The following is a 14,167-nucleotide window of genomic DNA, read 5'->3' on the forward strand; positions in this document are numbered from 1 at the left end:
CAGTACTGGAAGCAAGATGGGTAAAGCCCCTGCTTTGCAGGGGCACAGACCCCAACCAGCACACACCCACTGTACACTGACATGGGGTAGGGAGGCCCGGCCAACAGCGGTGTACCGCCTCATCATCTCTCTGTTTTGCTGGCCTTTCACACAGGACCTTGTCCATGAGGAATCCCCACTCCAGGGATACCACTGGTGCTGTCATTGCCACTGAGTAGGCCAATGGCATCTTCTAGGCCAGACAAAAGTTTAAGTGGTAGGTGCTTCAGGAACCTGGCCTCAGGGAGGTGGGGGCCCAGGTGTGTGTCAGATCCTAGCCCAGGTCCTGCTCCACGTGTGCGTGGTGCCCTCTGCTGGCGGCCAGACGGCAGGACCAGGCCCGCAATTCCTCAACACCACACCCGGGTTTTCTGGGACTCGAGCGCCTTGTTCCTGTTAAATGAGGTAGAGCTCCTCACGTAGGGCCTCACACCCCTCACGGGGACTTAGGGAAATCAGACTCATGGCTGACTGCTGGTGGCCTCAGTGAAGCACCCTGGGTCTGAGGGACCCACTGTCCAGGGGCTATGGTCCCTCCATCTTCTGCCTTAGAGTCACGAGCTTCACACTGGGGGCCGGTGGGCCAAGCGAGTCTTAAGCTTTTGTACCACTGGCAGGCTGGGCTCGTTTGCCAACACTGAAACACGCAGACTTCACCTTGGAGCGACATCTCAGGGGGCTACAAAGAGCTGGCCCAGTGCCCCCTGCTGGCAGTGTGTCTGAATGTGCTGAAGGTCTGGGCTCTCTGCAAGGGGCTCTGGGTAATTGTGTGCCCTCAGCGTGGCAACAGGCTTGCCCTGGATGAGCCCTTCCCCCTCTGGGGCTGTTTCCCCACTAACACGTGGTGGGAAGCCTAGATGGCACCTGCGGCCCAGGGTTTGGTGGCGAGGGCCCCGTCCCCATCCCCACTTCCTCATTCATCCAGGGTCCAGGTGCAGGCAGCTCCCTTTTGTGGACTGGGTTCACCCCCTTGGCTGGAACCAAGTCCAAGAGGCTGGCTCCAGGCACCTACACAGCCAGGACCTCTCCAGCTGCGTCCACCCCTCAGACCAGAACCCCCCTGCCCCAAACGAGGACAGATGTATGCTGGGCTGTGTAGGGTGCCTGGTCCACTCTGGGAGGCTGGTGGCAAGAGCGCCAGGCTCTATCCAGCCTCTCTGAAGACAGGAAACAGGCTTGGAGGGAACCAGTGGGTGGTGTCTGTCCCATGCTGACCTGCTGCAGGGGCGAGGCCTTCTCTGGGGCATCCACAGGACCCCTGGGGCCCCTCCCTGCCTTTACACTTTGTCCTGGGAATGAAGCTCCCAGCCCGACTGGTCAGCCCCCACCCCCGTGCATGGTACCACTCAGGCCTCAGCATTCCGCCGTGTTCCACCCTGGCAGCAGAAGCCTCCCTGAGCTCTCCTGAGGAGACCCAGATGGTTGCAGACTGGAGCCGGGAGAGGAGGCAGGTCAGCCTTTATTGGAGAAGGCATGGGAAGGGTGAGGACGCTGTGGAGGGAAGAGGAACCTCAGGCCCAGGTGGGGAGGGGACAGATGGGACAGCACAGGGGCCAAGAGCAACTCCTGCATGACAGCGGCCATCCTGAGGGACAGCCACGTGGCTGCAGCAGACCTGGGCCCTTCTGCAAAGTCTCAGGAGGTGTTACTGGGGTTGGGGCCTCAGGAGAAGGCACAGCTGCCCTCCATACCCCACCCCAGCACGGAGCACAAGGAAGGAAAGGCCTGCGGGACACCGAGGGGCAGCCAGGCTCGGGCAGGGTAGCAGGGGCCAGACACAGACCTCAGGGCTCCCTTGTGGAGCTCGTGAATTTTTTAAAAAGGAAAACAAAACCCCTCAGAAAGAGAATCCTACATATAGAAAACCCTTGTGTGGCTTTTCTAAAAAAGGAGAGAAAAACGTATGATTTGAATCCACAATGATCTGCTTCACTGGTTGGGTCTCCTCCCGAGCAGAATGTGGAGCGAGCAAACACCGGCTGGTGGGGCTCCCAGAGAGGGTGCCAGGGGACCCCACCTGTGGGGAGGGGCACCGGGTGGGGCCCCACGGAGCCCTCACCTCCGCTCAGCTGGCGTTCCTCTGCCGAACACTCTTGTCTTTGTCGTTCACGTGGTGCCCGCTGCTCTTCCTGGGGACACAGAGGACACTCAGTGCTCAGGAGGACCCAACAGCAGCTCCCACCCCCATGCCCGCAGCTCCTCCAAGCCCGCCTGTCTGCCCACCGGGACTTACAGCGGAGCGGAGCCTGTGTCCTCATCTGGTGGATGCGCAGCCACATGCAAGAGAGGACAGGCCATCAGCGTCGGTTTGGATGAGGCCCCCAGGGGTGCCTGTCCTGCTGAGTCCTGCCCTCAGGGTCCCTGACGGCACCTTGTGCCCACCCACAGGCAGGCCCTGTCTGCACACGGCCAAGGCCCACCACCTCCCGAGGGGGACACCACCCGCAGCCATGAAGGACAGAGGGGGTGGGCAGGCTGTGGGAGGCAGTGCCCCTCGCTCACCGTCGGGGACCTCATCAGGCTTCCTCCGCTTCTCGTAGATGAAGATGACTGTGACCAGCACCAGCACCTCGGCCACGATGCCCAGGAAGGGCCAGAGGGCGGCGAAGCGGTGCCGCACACGCAGCGTGATGGTGGCCTGGCCAGTGCCCTCGGTGTTGGTGCCATTACAGACATACTGCCCAGGGTCGGCTTCCAGGTCCAGGTCCAGGAGGTGCAGTTCCGACTGTGCCTCCGTCGACACCACCAAGTGCTTGCCTTGGGAGCTGTTGGTGATGACCTGGGGGAGGCGGGCCTTGTGGGCACTGGGATGCCGCCTCCTGCCCCACCGCATCCCACCCTGCAGGGCCAGGCCCTCACCTGGTCCTCAGAGTCTGTCTTCTTGAACCACACCCAGTCTGTGACCGGAGGGTAGGAGTCTGACTTGCAGCTCAGCACAACGGTTTCCCGCTCGGTGGCATGCTCTGATCTCTTCACGGCCTTAACGTTGGGGGGCCCTATGGAGAGCCGAGCAAGGCGGAGCCTGAGCCTGGGCCCCAGGGAGGGAGCGGCCTCTCAGCATGCGCCCGTGGGGCCCACAAGCTCACCCTTCACCTCGATGCTGGTCCTGCCCGCATGCTCTGGGAGGAAGATGCAGGAGTATTTGCCCGAGGCATCCTCGGGATCCACCCTGAAAGCAGATGCCAGGCGATGAGCAGGGGCACATGGCCAAAAGAGCCCATCCGGCGTTAAGGCCAGGCTGCTGCACGCTGCAGGTAATCCCACTAGGCCGGAGCCAGACCCGGTTGGAGGTCCTGGTCCCGAGGCCGCCAGTCCCACCCCTCCGGCTCACGTACTCGTACTCGGTCCTCAGGCCAGGCAGCGTGTCCTCCTTGAGCACCCGGCCCCCCTTCACCCAGCGGTGGCCAGTGATCTCGGTGGTGCTGTGGTTCAGGGCACAGGTGAGGCGGGTCCTAGGGCCGACGGCTTCTACAGATGTCCAGACACTACTTCCTGGGGGGCGAGTGAGGTGAGCAATGGGGATGGGGCATGGGGGCACCAGGGCCCACGGGGCCTAGGAGAGCTGGCTAGGCCTCGGGGTGGGGACAGAGGCAGCCAACCCGGGTCCCACAACAGGAATCAGGGCGTCGGAGATCCCTCTTGCCCGACGTGGGGCCGGGGTGGCTCCGGGTGGGCAGTGCCAGGTGGCGTGGGGGCGGGGCTCCAGCTGCCCCCACACTTGCCACAAAGCCCCCAAGCAGACGATCATTTGTGGCGCTGAACATGGACGGCCCCCCTCTCAGTGCCCACCCACGGACACCCCCTCTGGTGTATGACGCGTTCTTTGGGAGTCGGGCGTGGAGCTCACTCAGAGCCATAGGGTGAGCAGCACACTGCGGGGTTTGGAGAGAAGGGGCTTGGGCCGGGGCGCTCTTCCCAGCACGGCCCCCAGGGACCTGGGCACAGGGCAGCAGGAGCAGTCCCCTGCTGGGGGCAGGGCCCCCTCGCCCTCCAGATGCTGACATCTGTGGAGCAGCAAGTGCACTGTGTCTCCGTCTGAGCTGTCCCAGGCCTGGGAGCAGGTGCTGGGGGGACAGTCCCCTCAAAGCACCCGGGCTCCCCCAATAATGTCCCCTGTGTCCCTTCTGGAAAAGCGGTGACTACGAGGCTGGCTCCAAGGGCAACTGCTCCTCTGGAACGGTCACCCACACTGCCATGCCCACAGGGCTGACGGCTGAGCATCTTTTCATGTTAGTTTGTGGGGAGAAACACATTTTTTGCAAGGGACGTGACAGAGCAGAATCTGAGATGGTGTCGGAGCAACTTCAGCTAAGCTCAGAAACCACCGTGCTGGAAAATTGGCTACGAGAGGTGCAGGGTGTCTGGCAGTAACCGTGAAACCACAACAAAACAAGTGACACCGAGTGGAACGGTCATAGGTCGCGACCCGTCTGGACAATCACTCGGTCACCTGGAACTGGCCACTGGAAAACTGACTCCACAGGCAGCAGGGCCTGGGTTCACCCTGAGTCCAGCAAAGGAAGACAGGCTGACGCCAAGGTACTGCGGCCTTGGGACTGACATAGCCAGGCAGGGCTCCCTCCACCCACAGAGACAGGACAGCAGTCTTTATCTGAGACATCACAGCTGGGCTGTTTTCTAGAATGATCCATGGGCAGAAGGCACCTGGAGGGCACAGTCCCAGGGTCAGCAGCCAGGGGCCAGGCAGCGCCCCAAAGCCCAGCCCTTGTGCACTGACCGCACACAGCTCCCCCAGCTCGCGTCCAGCCTGGGGGAACACGCCTCCATCCTGGGGAGGGGCAAGACCCGAGGCCAGGCGAGGCGGGGTCTCATCCTGAGCAGGACTCGTGGTCTCAGAACTCCAGGTGGGCAGGGGACAAAGGCAGAAACTAAACTGCGGGGCACCAGTCAGGTAATGCAGGGAGGGCCCCATGCTCCCCTGGGCATGTGGGCACCCATACACAGGTCTGCACAGATCTGATCCCAGGGGAGCAGGGTGCAGGGCTCGGGGCCCAGGCCTTGGGCTGTGTTGGGCGAGGCGGGGCGTGCCTGAGAACGGGGACCTTCATGTTCACCCGGCTGGGCTCCAGGTGGTTTCAGCCAGGCAGGGGCATGAGGCCGGGAGCCTGCTGCCTGGGCCGGGACCTTCATGGCAGAGCCGTTTTCACAAAAGGCTCGCCTCTAGGTAACCCACGTTTCTCAGGAGTCAAAATTTCCCAAGATTGCAAAACCAGCTGCCCCACTGTGGGGCTGGGAGCAGTGAGTCAGGGCAGGAAGTGAGGCCAGAGGCGCCCTGCCTCTGTCCTGGAGCCTGGGACCAGTGTCTGCCAAACCCTCACCTGTGGCTGTTGGGTAAGGGAGTCAGTCTGCCCCAGCTGCTCCGTGCCCGCCTGCCAGGGGGGCTGGGGAACTCGGGTCTCAGACGGGCCCAGGAGGGCAGACCATCTCACTCCCTGGGCGTCTGACATGGCCAACAGGGCCCCGGGAGGTGACCCCTGGCCACCATGCTGCCTGAGTTCTCAACGGGCCCATCCATCCACAGAAGGAGGTGTCTTGGGTCCTCCCCAAGGTCAGGGCACACAGAGACCGGCAGCTATTATCTGTGATGTTAAATGTCACTGGGATAGCGCATTAGCAAAAAAAGGTCTCAAAAGCCTCCTTAGAGGGTGGTGGAGGAAAAGGGTTAAAAGGCACATCCTCTGGCCACCCCTGGCCCGAGCCAGCACCCAGACTCTCGGAGGAGCACCCCAGGAATTCACAGGGACCCTCACAGCTCAGGGGGTAGAAGGCAGAAAACCCCACCCCCGGAGCACCAGGCATTGAGGGAGAGTGCCACCTCGATTCTGGCCACGTGACTGTGACCACGTTCTCAAGTCACCTTCATCTAAAAACAGCCACCCCTCCACCGTGCCCACTTGAAGCTGGTGGGCCCAGGGCCAGGCAGGCCTTGCAGTAAACGGCTGGAGTTCCCCCTGCTGCCCATCCTTCCGCTCCCCACCGGCTCTTTGCAGCGCAGAGCGAGCCCGTTTCAGAGCTCTGCACCACTCCACCCTGCCCTCCTCCAGACCAGAGGCCAAGTCAGCAGCCAGCTCTGGGGACCCAGCTGGCAAAGTCCTGCCTGCTAAGCCAACCAGCCCTGTGAGGATGGTCTGGACCCAGGGCTTGGGGCCATGCATGACAACCTCTGGTGGAGGAAGCCCCTCCTGGCAGAGTCCCTGAAGCAAGTTTCTGGGGAGCTGGCCTGGCCAGGAGAAGCAAACAGCTCTGGGGGTCACTGGGTCACTCGCCCCAGGCAGGGAGAGGACACACCTGGACTTACAGGTCTTTCCAGGAGTCTCTGGGAAAGGTGGTATCAGGAGCGCCAGCAGCCCCCGGGGGTGCAGACAGCCTCAATAAAACGGGACCCCCCACTGCACGCCCGTGGGCGGCCACTGCAAGCACGGCCCCAAACATCCTCCCAGTTCCTGGCTGCAGCCCTGGGATGAACCCAAGGTGATTCACCGGAGGCTTCTGCTCGGGCAACGTGCTGCCCAGTGAGCAGGGCCCAGGGCTCTCCACGCGCTTGGCACCTCCAGCCACAAGGGCTCTCCAAAGGGCGCAGCTGCCAGAAGCAGCGCTATCTTGAGCGTTCACCTTGCCTGTGGGCTCCTATCTGAGTGTTCCCAGACACCCGTTGACAGGCAGTGCCAGGCAACATGCCTGCTGGGGGCCAAGCGCCTTGCCCAGAGGTGTTGAACAATAGTGTTTTGATTCTCATAAAGAGGAAAGGGCCGATCCAGACCTTAAAGTGGGTCAGGGATAAACCATGAGGCATCTAACAGAGGCAGCCTTCCCGGGCCCTGGCCCAGCCCCCCTGCACCGCGGATCCCTGCTCAGGACAGCTGACCCGCGGCTCAGAGCCCAGAGCCCACGCGCACTGGCCTCCCCAGAGGAGCCTCGGACCCTTCTGGTCTGCACTTCGTTCCTTACGTGCCAGTCACTACAAATCTTTAACCCAAAAGCCAACAGGAAGTCTCAATACAGGAAGCAAACGTCTCTCCATCAGGCCAGAGAGGCTGTCAGCTTTCTCTGGGAAAAATACTCCTTAATCCATTTTCCCATAAGTATTCTCTTAACCTCAAATCTGCCCGCCCCTGTGAGGAGCTCCGAGAACTGAACGCTGTTCCAGAGTCCGTAAAAACAATCCTCTGCGCAGTTCCTGCTCTGACCCGCCCGGCCAGGGCGACCTCACAGTGACCTTGGGACATCTCCCCTCCGGTCCGGGCCTCAGTTTCCGCCCCTGTGAATGGGGGAGGGTGGACCAACGTCCGGAACCAGGAAGAGTCCAAGGCAGCAGGGCATTCACCTCCCCACAAGGACTTCTTAAGTGCTTGGGCGAACACCACGGGCAGGTGCACACCCAGAGCAAGACGCAGGACCAAATCCTGAGGGCGATGGCAACCCCTTCCGAGTCCAGCCGACCCGCTGCGGGGCGTTCTCCTGCCCGGGGCTCCAGCGTTCCTGAGGACAGCCGGCCGCCTCCCAGACGACGGCCAACGGCCAAGGGGCAGCTGTTGCTCCAGGCTGCTCAGACCCCGCCTGGGCCTCAGGGAGTCCCGGGGTCTCTGCACTGCACCTCTCGCCCTAACACAGCCCGTACAGGCGGGACCCTGCCAGGTCGCAGGGGCGCCCCCCAGGACGCAAGTCTCAGGCCCCTTGGCTCTAGTCCCAAGGGGGCGCTCAAGGACTCAGGCCCAGGCCTCCCACTCCGGAGGCGGGGAGGGCGGGACCCACGCAGGACCCACCACGGCCGGAGCCACCCCCAGGTCCCTCCCAGGTGCCTTCCTGACCCGTCCGACTCCAAGCACCCCCAAAGCAGGGACTTCGCCTCCAGGATCTCCCTGGTGTCCCCCAAACCAAGCCAGGGCTTCCTCCCGAGGACTCCCACGCCAAACCGAGGTTTCCTTTGGGCATCCCCCAAACCAGGGCTTTATCTCGGGTCCCCTAAGACAAGCCGGAGCTTCCCCGGGCCCTTGGCTCCGCCGGCCTCACCTGTCCCGAAGCCAGCCTCGACGCCCAGCAGCGCCAGCACCACGAGCAGCGAGCCCGCCATGTCCCCGCCGTCCCAGCCGCCAACCGCTGCCTGCGGCACTATAAGGGCCTTCGGCGGGCCGCGCACGCGCACGCAGGCGACGCCGCGGAGGCGGGGCTGATGCGATCCGGTACGCCGCGGACGTACGCACGCCCCGGCCCGGGAGCGCGCACGCTATGGAGGGGGCACCACGTGACGCGGCGGGCCCCGCCCTGCTCTCCACGTCCTTCAGGAAGTGTCAGCCTGCGGCTGCCACGCGCGATGCGATGCCCTCCCTGGCTATCCTGTAACTTTTCCACGAGCAGTAAGGCATCCGGGGAGGCGGGAGAACCCGAACGGGTGGTTGGGGCCCCTGCGAATAAAACTCTGGATCCTATTGAAGTTGACTCCAGATGACAGCGAATAATTTCTTAGTGTGAGTATGCGATATGTGGCTTGGTTACGCAGGGAAAGTATTCGCTGTTTATCCGAAATTCAGATTGGCCGGCCGCCCCCGATTTGTCTGGACAAGCTACCCTGAGGTCCTCAAGTTTTACAACAAAGTTTTTGAAAATGACAAAATAAGTTCAAACAAAAACATAATGCAGCGTAATGTGGTCTTCGTGGCCTTGGGTTAGGCCGTGGTTTCTTAGGCAAGACACTAAAAGCACAAGGACCTGTCCAAAAGATTCAGCCAAGTACATTTGAAAGTCTGATTGGCTTCACGAATCTTCACAAATCGGGGATGCACCTCTCCGAGCAATGGAGATGCTCCGAGGAATTGTACAAAAGGGAAGGTTTTCATGGACAGGAGGGTAGGGTGACGTTTTCAGCAAAAGAAAAAAAGAGGTCGTTTCAGGCAGGGTCACTCAAGCTCTCCACCTGGTCGTCTTCTAGGGGATGGAGGGGGCCCCTGTGACATTAGCTTACAGATGATGCTGCCGAGAAAGCTCCTGCCTGACGACATTTCCGGGGGTGCCTGCCATCTGAAAGGCAGAAAATAGCTAGTGTCAGTGGGCAGGTGAAGAGACTGGCCCCTTCACACAGGGTGGGTGGGGTGTGAAATGGGGCAGCCGCTGTGGAAAAGACCCCAGCAGGTCCTCAGAAGGTTGAACGTGGAGTCACCATCTGACCCAGCAATTCCACTCCTACCAAATGCCCACAGCAGCATGATTCACAACAGTCAAAAAATGGAACGACCCAAATGCCCATCTACACACATGTCCATCCACACACCGAGGATCACTCAGCCACGAACCGTAGTGGAGCCCTGACACACAGCACACGTGGACAGACTCTGAACACACAGTGCTCAGCGAGAGGCAGACACACAGGCCAAATGGGGCAGGGTGACGACCCCATTTCTGTGGAACATCCACAACAGGTGAATCCACAGACAGAATGTGGGCCCGTGGGAGTTGGGGGCTAGGGAGGGGGCAGGGCTGCTTTGGGGGGATGGAATGTTCTGGAATTTATGGTGATGAGGCCACAACTCTGAGGTGGTTGAGTTGTATGGTATATGAATTATCTCAGTTTAGACATAAGGTGTAGGGGCGCAGATTTTGTCACCCCAAGACATTACTCTTGCATGTTGATTAGTTTAAGCCGGTTTGTATTAAGAAACTGCAGGTGCAGAGAAAAATCTGAAAACCAAGAAGCTACCCTTTTGTAAAAGATATTTATAAGGGAAATCTCCTTATATTAAGGGAAATCTCCCTCAGGGTACTAGCAGGAGGGGGATGACTCCAGATTCTAGAAACTCTTATCAATGGAGAAAACCTACCTAGACTTATCTGGAAAACAGCCCCACCCCTTCGCAGACCTCTCCTGATAACCCGTGGCTGGCTCTCCGTGCAGCACCTCTTGGCTGTAGCTGAAGATAGCACTAAAGATGGGGGCTCTGGCCAGCTTTCCTGGGTCTATGTGAACGGTTTCCACATTACTAAACTTCTGTTTGTTTTTCTCCTGCTAATCTGTCTTATGTTAACTTAGTGATCAGGCCAGCCAGAGTCCTAGAGTCCCAGCTGCGTGAACACCTCTGGAATAGGCTGGGAGGATGTGGCAGGGGGGCTGTACTTGCCAGTGGTTGGGAGTGAGGGCTTTGATCCTGGGAGCCCCAAGCTCAGGGCCTGGGAGCCCAGAACTTCCCAGAGCGCCATCAGGCTGACAAGGCTGCATGAGATGGAGAGCTACGTGCCCTACGAGGAAGGAAGGCAGCCAGCTGGCTTCAAAGCCTCTTCGGGCCCCCTACCCCCGCCAGAGCCTGGCTGAGGACAGAGCTCGTGGGAAATACCAGGGCTGCCAGGAGCTCTTTGCCTTTGTTTATAAGACAAAGCTGGGCCTCCCTGAGGACCTGGCTTCCTGGTCCCCTCCCTGGAGCGCCTTCCCTGCCCACCCCCTCCCCTGGGCCAGGCAGGTCCGAGTCCTCCTCTGCTTCCCCACGGAGGCCTTCTGGGACAGCTCCATTGGGGTGGCCATCTGTAGCAAATAAAAACACATGACACCCAATTAAATTCGAATTTCAGGTTTTAGAAAATCAGTTACTTTTTAGTGTGGGTGTATCTCCTGGGGTATCTGGGGTAAACTAAAATTCTTCTGTCCTAGACATGAAGTCCAAACTTGAGGGGGTGTCCTGCCTTCCACCGGGTACCTCTCACCCTTTGGCTCCCGTACAGCACTGGTCACTCTCTGACCTCGTGTCCAGCCTGTGCTGCCACTTGCTGGCCTCCGCTTGCACAAGCTGCACTCAGCAGGTGCCCCTAATTAGCTGTGGGCAGTGAACACTCGGGACCCTCACTCCCTGGCCACTGAGGCCTGCATCCTCTCTGGAAGGGGCCCAGCGTAGGAGCCTAACAGCCACCTTCCTCAAACTGCAGGGCCCACCTGTGCAGCTCTGCTCTGTGTGAAGGGAGGGGGCCTCTTTTGTTCTCATTGCTCTTGCAGGAAAAGCGAGCCTCCTCCCAGCAGTCCTCAGGCCTGTCCCCACTGACCCTGTGGTTTTAAGCCGCCCAGTCTGTGAGGCCTCGCCCAGGAGCTCCTACAAACTCCAACACTGGAGTTGGCAGGAGGGACGGTGGGGTGGTGGGCCGCTGGGACCAGGCAGTGAGCTGCGGAGGCCACAGGTGCGGTGAGCGCACCCGGCAGGCACAGCTGCCATGCAGTGAGGGATTTACAGAAGCAGCCACCTTCCCTGCACTGGCCTCTTGTCAGCCCACTGATCCGTCCCCAGAGAAGTGACAGGCGCATCCTCACCATGGGTGCTAAGATTTCCTGGCTGGCCACATGTCATCGCCCAGTTTGGTGATGTCTTTGTCACAGTGGGATAATAGGAGGGTTTTTATTCTAAAGTTCATTAAATCTACAAGAAGAGACGTTGTGAGGATAATAACCACCCTCCCAGATGCCCAGCTGGGAACCTTTGCACACATTTACTCCTCTCTCTCCCCGTACATTTTCTTCCAGACCATTTGGAAGTGAGTTGCAGGCATGCACCTTCAACCTAAGACAGAAAGGACCCAAGCTGAGCAGCAAAGGATTGCTGCCGAGGAAAAGTTGTTCCCACACCCTGGAGGCCCCCATGCCCCACCGCAGCCCCCCTGGGATCTTTTCTTCCCATCCCAGGTCCAGCTCAGCCCCATTCGGCATGTGACTGTCCTGTGACTTCTGTGTCCCTTGGTGAAGGAGAGACCCCCAGACTGGCCATTCCTCCACATTATCTGCAATCTCATCAAAATATCCATTTTCTTAGCAGGTGTGGTGGTTCCCTGGCCCGAGTCCCCACCCTGGCTCCCCCACTGCTCAGGGACGGGTGGTGTCCCCACAGCATCCCCATCACAGGGCCGTGGTGTCTGCACACACAAGTGAGTGTACAGGGCAAATGGTGCCCCCTGAAGTCATGCCTCAGAGTGTGACCTGATTTGGAAAGAGGGTTGCTGCTGTGGTCAAATGAGGTCAAAATGAGGTCACGCTGGGGCTCAGGGGTGCCTGTAGACTGGTGTCCTCATGAAAGGGAAGTTCAGACACACACACCTCAGAGGCAGAGATCCGAGGGAGGCACGTGGGGGGAGGAAGCCCTGTGTCCCAGAGCCATCTGCTTGCTGTGTTTCGTCTCAGCTGCCCCAGGACACTTACTCAGTGTCCTAGATAATCCCTCCACTCGAGGCCCTCAGAGACCAGTGCAGCCACCCAGCCCCTCTGATGTCCCACGTACTCCATCACAGGGCACCCAGGGAGGGTAGCCTGCTCATTCCCGCTGCTAGCTCGCACTGTCCCTTTAAGCCCACAGCCCCACTCACTTCAGGGTGGGTGGAACCAGCGGGAAGAACAGCTGGGAAGGAAGATAAGCTTTTTGCTGTTGGGAGGCTTCTGCCCTCCCAACTCAGAACTCCGGCCGGACCCCTGATCCCCATGCAGTGGGAGCCACCCACAATCCTGCCGCTGCTAAGGGGACATCACCTTCATCCTTGGGGGGCCGGGAGGAAGCTGCTTGGCGCCTCCTGGCCAACTCCTCATGTCCCCCTGCCTCTATATCTGGTGTCACTGCAATATGTCAAAGGAAAAAAAACCCCCCAGCTTCCTGCAAAGTATGTGGGAGGCCACAGCACTCCTGTGGGTGTGACAGCGACAGTCACCAAGGCCTCAGTGAAGGAAAGCAGCAGCCAGACACAGGCCGTGGCCGGGTGCTCACAGCGGCCACAAAGCAGAGACACTCCCGGGTGTCCACCAGCAGGTGCAAGTGGTGCGACCACACACGGAGCATCACTTAGCCAAGGAGTGGAGTCCTGCCACATGCTCTATGTGCACAGACGCCGAACCCATGGTGCTCAGTGAGATACCAGACACAGAAGGCCACATAGTGTGCGACCACATTTCTGTGGAAAGTCCACAGCAGGAGAATCCACAGACAAAACGTGGGCTTGTGGGTCCCGGGGAAGGGTTGGGGTGACTGCTCATGGGGATAGGGCTTCTTTTTGGGAGATGGAATGTTCTGAAACTGGATAGAGGTGGTGGTTACACGACTGTGAATGCTCTACAAATGAGTGAATTATATACTCTTTAAAAGGGTGAATTGTGTGGCACATGAATTACATCTCAGTGAAAATGTTACCCCTGAAAAAGCAGAAGATTCTGGGGTGGTTGTGTTCACATCCACCTGCCCCCCCAGTGCCAGGCATGCTGGTCACACTGCTGGCAGCCCAGCCCAACCCACCGCTTGCCTGCTGCTGGGCTCCCCCAAAAACCCCAGAAATACAGCCTCTGTTTTGTAAGTGGGGACCAGGCTTGCCTGAGGTCAGACAGCTGGCATGGGGCACAAGTGGGGTCAGAACCCTGGTGGGCTTGCACGGTTTCCTTATGACAGTTTGTGATCCTCTGAGACATGGCCAGTCCCTCGCTGCCTACCCAGCAAGGGAGTCATCCCCTGTGGCATCAGGCCTGACAGGGGACCACGAAGGATGGGTGATTTTCCTGACATAGGACTTGGTAGTGGCCACAGTACCTTGGTGAAGTGACCTCGGTAGTTTGGAGCTAAAGGACTGGACTCCAGCCACCTGCCCTTTGCTGCACCCCAAGGGCCCCCTGGAGTCCTTCTGCCAGAGGCGACAGCACAGGCCATCCTGTGGGCTCACTGGAGGGCCTGATCATTCCTGGAGGCCAGAGGCTAATGGGGCAGAGAACACCCCCTCCCCCACCCCCACCCCCACCCTAGCCTTTCATTCCCTCCCCCTTTCTTCCTCCTTGCCCCCCCCAACTCCCAGCACCTCTGCACAGGCCATTTCCATATCTTGATCATCTTTGATGCTAGAGTTCAAACTCCAGCTCTGTGGCTCCCCGGCTGGTGATGGCGGGCAAGTTACTGAACTTCTCTGTGCCTCAGCTTCCACATGAGACTGGGCTAATGCTAATACCAACCCCCGGGGCCCCCAGTTGGAGAGCTGCCCTGGGGGCTTGTGAGTTGCCACAGGCTGAAGGCCTCCTGCCAGGCTGCCCAGCTTCCCCATGGTGCTCTCTCCAGGGGGCCGACCGGACACAACCATTACTGCCCATCCAGGCATCCGGCACAGAGTCAAGCTCCCAAAG

General features: G+C 59.8%; 1 protein-coding gene across 1 annotated transcript; it reads right to left on the bottom strand.

The window, feature by feature from the left end:
• Nucleotides 1–1,480: 1,480 nt before the first annotated feature.
• On the bottom strand, nt 1,481–8,228 carry BSG (basigin (Ok blood group)). Its single transcript, XM_017651490.3, has 7 exons — nt 8,071–8,228; nt 3,375–3,531; nt 3,126–3,208; nt 2,899–3,035; nt 2,542–2,818; nt 2,273–2,297; nt 1,481–2,168 (listed from the first exon to the last, which is right to left on the bottom strand). The coding sequence occupies exons 1-7, from the start codon at nt 8,129–8,131 to the stop codon at nt 2,105–2,107; spliced, it is 804 nt and encodes a 267-aa protein (XP_017506979.1). The 5' UTR covers nt 8,132–8,228; the 3' UTR covers nt 1,481–2,104.
• Between the last annotated feature and the right edge of the window lie 5,939 nt (nt 8,229–14,167).

This window comes from Manis javanica, chromosome 13 (genome assembly GCF_040802235.1).
Source record: "Manis javanica isolate MJ-LG chromosome 13, MJ_LKY, whole genome shotgun sequence".
Lineage (NCBI taxonomy): Eukaryota > Metazoa > Chordata > Mammalia > Pholidota > Manidae > Manis > Manis javanica.